Below are 4335 nucleotides of genomic sequence, written 5' to 3'. Positions count from 1 at the left end.
TTTGTTTGACAAAAGTCTGGAACTGCACCCACACGGGACGCAATGGGACAATTCTGGAATCCTTTTATGTTTTTGAATGCCCAACCCCTATCCCCGATATCTCTAGAGTGACTAAACCCCTTTCTGCACCACAATTCCCCTTAAAAACACACAAGGCTAATATAGTAACGTAACTAAGTTTATTAAGGAAACAGTCAATGATTTGAGTTTCCCAAAAGACCACGAGAGACTGACCCATGTTCAAAAAAAAAAAAAAGACAAATCGAACCTTTACATATATAGAGAAAAAAGCTGTTTTGTTTTGCCCCAGGAACTTAGTCCAGTTTCGAATTCTGTTATGCGCTCTGGCCACAAGGGCGCATTAACGAACAGTTCGCCTGAAACCGAGGCTCGCACTATTTATGAGTCCTTCGTGCCTATGTCCAGTGGGTACATTGGAATTCAAAACTGAAAAGAAGGTAACAAAAAAAACAACAATAAATCGAGTCGGATAGAAAAGAGTTTCTTGTTTTACCTGAAGTTGGCTAGAGTTGACACAACCCCTCTTCCCAGGGTCTTCTGGGTAATTTTTATAGACGCTATTTTAGAACAGCGGCGTAGCCAGGATTTTTAACAGGAGGGGGCCTAAAAGGGACTTTCAATGCATTTTCTTCTGTATTTTAGATAATATCTCATGCATTTACTGTATTTTTGGCTTCTAAAAGGGGGGGGGCCAAGCCACCCCCCTCGCTACGCCCCTGTAGAAATGGCGGTTAAGTGTAGTCCCATTTTAAACTCTGTATTCTGAATTTGCTCCGAAATTCTAGCATTCTGCAACTAAAAGAAGCCTCGATTTTCAGCTCGTTTCTGTGTGCCCGACTACGTTACCTGGTTACGGCAAGCTCATCGGGGACTGTCGCCCGCCACGGGGAAGTAGCTCGGATCAGCCTCACGACAATCTCGCGCACGACCAACGTAAACGTAACTGATTGGCCCGTTCGTGCACGCGCGTCTAAAAATGGCCTGATCCTCGGAAACGCCGTGACACCTATATAGTACCAGAATGTGGGGAAGATGATTGCACCTACTTATGAGCCGCTGCTCGGACAACACATTCGCCCCTTTTTACACGTGCGGCCTTTTAATTTTCAAATTAATTTCATTGCTTTCTACCGTCTCCGTACTCGTTGTCATACTCGTATATCCTAGACTGGCCATCTATGGGTGCCCTGTGGTCTTTTTTCACCCCACCAGCATCATGGGTAAAATAGTCTAAATCCAAGATGGCGTCGTTCCATGAGGTCGCCCCAGACGCTTTGCCTTACTATGATCAAGGTTATGAAGAACCAGGAGTACGGGAAATGGTGAGAAATACTCGTCATTCACGAAGCTATGCGATAGATGACATTTGATATCTAGATATAGGTATACAAAACACCATTCAACCCTGCCAAATTTTCGTCTTTAAAAAGACTTCTTCTCCCTGAGGAAGTCTTATTAAAGACGCAAATTTGGCAGAGTCGAATTCCAGTTTTTGGTGTATTGTATTCATTGTTCTGGTAATAGATCACGACAGTTTGGGCTTTTTGTTTCTATAGATATAGGTCTAGATACTTATATTTCACTCTTATGAAAATACATTGTTACTGTTGTAGATAGTCTACATTTTTGGTTGCCAGTAAGTCAATGGTCTTGATATGATAGATTTCGCTTATTTATCTATTTTAATGCTCTGTCTAAATTCTCAAGTAGTTCACATTAAGCTGTACTGTAAATTTTGGCGCAATCATTTTGTAGGTAAATCAGCTAGTGGAAGAAGAGACGAGACGTTATCGACCAACAAAGAACTACTTGGATTTCCTACCAACACCAAACTATGATGTATTTGTGGTAAGTTATAAGTTATTTTTTTGTATTATTTTTGTATTGTGCTTACTATTGAATGTGAACCATAGATATGTTAGATTTGTGTATAACGTTATTATTCTATTTCTAGACTCCAGTTCTGAAAAATGAATTTGACAGGATCAGTCGAAAACAACCAATGGATCTACTTAGTATGAAAAGGTAGGATCTAGGATTCAATTGTCTTGTATCACAATAACTTTATTTTGGTGTTTAACACTTCTTCTGATAGATTTACTTTTGTTTCTTGACACTTGTTTTCTGTTTTTTTTTTTCTAATAAGATATGACTATGAGCTTCCACAGCCTTGACACGTGTATACTTGATGTTACTAGATATGAACTGCCACAGCCTGCCTCATCTCAGAAACATGACATAACAGCATGGACAGAGGCTGTGGATAACTCCATGGCTCAACTAGAACATCAAGCAGAAAGGTGACTAGAATCTCGATCTTAATAATGGTGATTAGAGAGTGCCAAAATCATGCTATACTGTAGTACTTGTTTTGTTATAATTATAGTGGGTAAATTTGTGGATGCCATCCATATATCATATTTAATGTTGCCCTTTATTCCTGTTTTCTCCACAGTTTCCTGGTTCACCGTAATATGTATATTCAGTGATTATTTCTTTCTTCTGTTCTAGAATAATCAACCTGGAAATATTATCTAAATATGGGCCCAGTGGGTGGAGAACGCATAACGACCTTCTGACGCGTATGCTAGAACAGCAACAGAAGCTCCTGATGAACATACGCAAACAAGTCCAGGAAATTAACTGGAAAAGAAAGTCAGAACAGGTACCATACTGGTAGTTTTGATTATTCAAATGCATACCAGCAGATATTTGTCAGTGGTTTTAAGTCAAGGGAATCATATTGGTCTTAAGTCTTGCATGGGCAATATCCCAATATTGACAGATCAATTTCGACTAATGAGCATGCTTAATATATCATCATTGGGATATAATTTTGTTTGGAAGGGCCCTCAAATGAAGTCATATTTTGATTTTAATGTGAGCTACCAGTTTTTGGTATAACTGTTTTGCTTTGATGATTCTTTCTCCTGGCATAATTCATGTCCAAAAGCATGTTAACAATCATCTCATGAAGGTAATAACCGGATCTACCTAACCTAAGTTAATAAGTGCATCTCCCTGCATTTAAATAAATAGGAGGGAGGGCGGGTGCCTTAGAGATCTTTTTATTATCACGTTTTTTAAACATTTGTTTCTTGTTTTAAGAGTCAGGCAGGAGTACAGCTTAAGCAACTTGAGCAAAGGTGGGTGTTTATAGCAAGTAATCAAAAACTTGTTAAGATCACTAAGAATCCTATTACCTGCTCCTTTTTGTAACTCATTTGATCACTCTCTCTGCAGCTGGGTTGGGCTTGTGACGAAGAACTATGAAATAGAGCGTGCATGCCTGCAACTAGAAGAGGAGGTTGAACGATTGAAACACACGAAACCACAAAGATGAACAGTGACTACATCCAGAGCATCTTTCTAAACCCAACCAGAAGCCGTGAGAGAAAGGAGCAAAAATACCTGCAAGCTAAGATTAGGAATAACTACTTCAATCAAACTAGTTAAAAGGATGAAACAATGCAAGTTTGGATGTGATCTCATGCCTAGTCAGTGGGAAAATTCAATAACTAGTGATCCCCGAGATACTGTTATTACTGTTATGGCTGGTTTCTCTCCTAAGCAAACTTCGATTCTACCAAGGTGACCAGTGGCTAGGGGTGGGTACAGTGGCAGTGCACCTAACCCTCCATTAAGAGTGGTGTTACCTTATTGAAAAATTCTGAGGTCTCATCCCCTTTAGGCTAGATTTCCAGTTCGTTTCTTGACGGCTGGGAATAGAGCCTACATCCCCTTCTCCCTTTAGTAAATCCTAAGTTCGTCCCTGCTTTAAAAATTCAGCCAGCTGCCTTTCCATAAGCTTATTTTTCACTCATTCTAACGGGTCTTTTTTTTTTTTAACGAAGCGCACATTTCATGTAACGACATTTTTTGTGTGAAAAAAACTTGTGTACATAAAACAATGCGGCGAAAAATAAAATAAACTTATTTTACAATTGTCAGATGTCGTGGAATCGAGCGTGGTGTAAATGCTATATCCCACGCTCGGGGACTTGTTTCATTGTGATTGCTCTCAAGGGTTTGCGGATGGAAAGCTAGCCTCCGAAATAAATCTATCAAACAGGTACATAAGAAAACATAGATGGGTATTTGAAGGGGTGTCTTGAGTGTGTGTTGTGTCTTTTTTTATGCGATCATTGACAGTCTTGTGTAGTGTCTTTTTAAATATATTTTAGTACTAATACATTGTAATGTCTTTGTTCTATTTTGTTCTGGCTTGACTATTACACGTTAACAATTCATTTTGTTGCACGGGATTTTGAAAACCACTCTATTATCGTACACATTATTTAAATGACACATCGG

At 39.1% G+C, this 4335-nt stretch overlaps 1 protein-coding gene across 1 annotated transcript; it reads left to right on the top strand.

Moving 5' to 3' along the window:
* Positions 1-1020: 1020 nt before the first annotated feature.
* LOC5511286 (pre-mRNA-splicing factor SPF27) lies at positions 1021-4211 on the top strand. The gene is made up of 7 exons (XM_001631622.3): positions 1021-1343; positions 1777-1869; positions 1976-2046; positions 2220-2321; positions 2533-2686; positions 3130-3167; positions 3265-4211. The coding sequence occupies exons 1-7, from the start codon at positions 1263-1265 to the stop codon at positions 3362-3364; spliced, it is 639 nt and encodes a 212-aa protein (XP_001631672.1). The 5' UTR covers positions 1021-1262; the 3' UTR covers positions 3365-4211.
* The last annotated feature ends 124 nt before the right edge of the window (positions 4212-4335 follow it).

The sequence above is a fragment of the Nematostella vectensis genome, chromosome 3 (genome assembly GCF_932526225.1).
Source record: "Nematostella vectensis chromosome 3, jaNemVect1.1, whole genome shotgun sequence".
Taxonomy (NCBI): Eukaryota; Metazoa; Cnidaria; class Anthozoa; order Actiniaria; family Edwardsiidae; genus Nematostella; species Nematostella vectensis.
The sequence above is the reverse complement of the archived record's forward strand: the minus strand, read 5'-3'. Positions and strand labels throughout refer to the sequence as shown.

What these genes read in the sequence shown, in the direction of transcription:
- LOC5511286 (XM_001631622.3), top strand. Translation starts at nt 1,263, where the DNA reads ATGGCGTCGTTCCATGAGGTCGCCCCAGACGCTTTGCCTTACTATGAT. An exon ending in AACCAGGAGTACGGGAAATG is followed by an intron (nt 1,344 to 1,776) that starts GTGAGAAATACT and finishes ATCATTTTGTAG; the next exon opens with GTAAATCAGCTAGTGGAAGA. An exon ending in CTAGAACATCAAGCAGAAAG is followed by an intron (nt 2,322 to 2,532) that starts GTGACTAGAATC and finishes CTTCTGTTCTAG; the next exon opens with AATAATCAACCTGGAAATAT.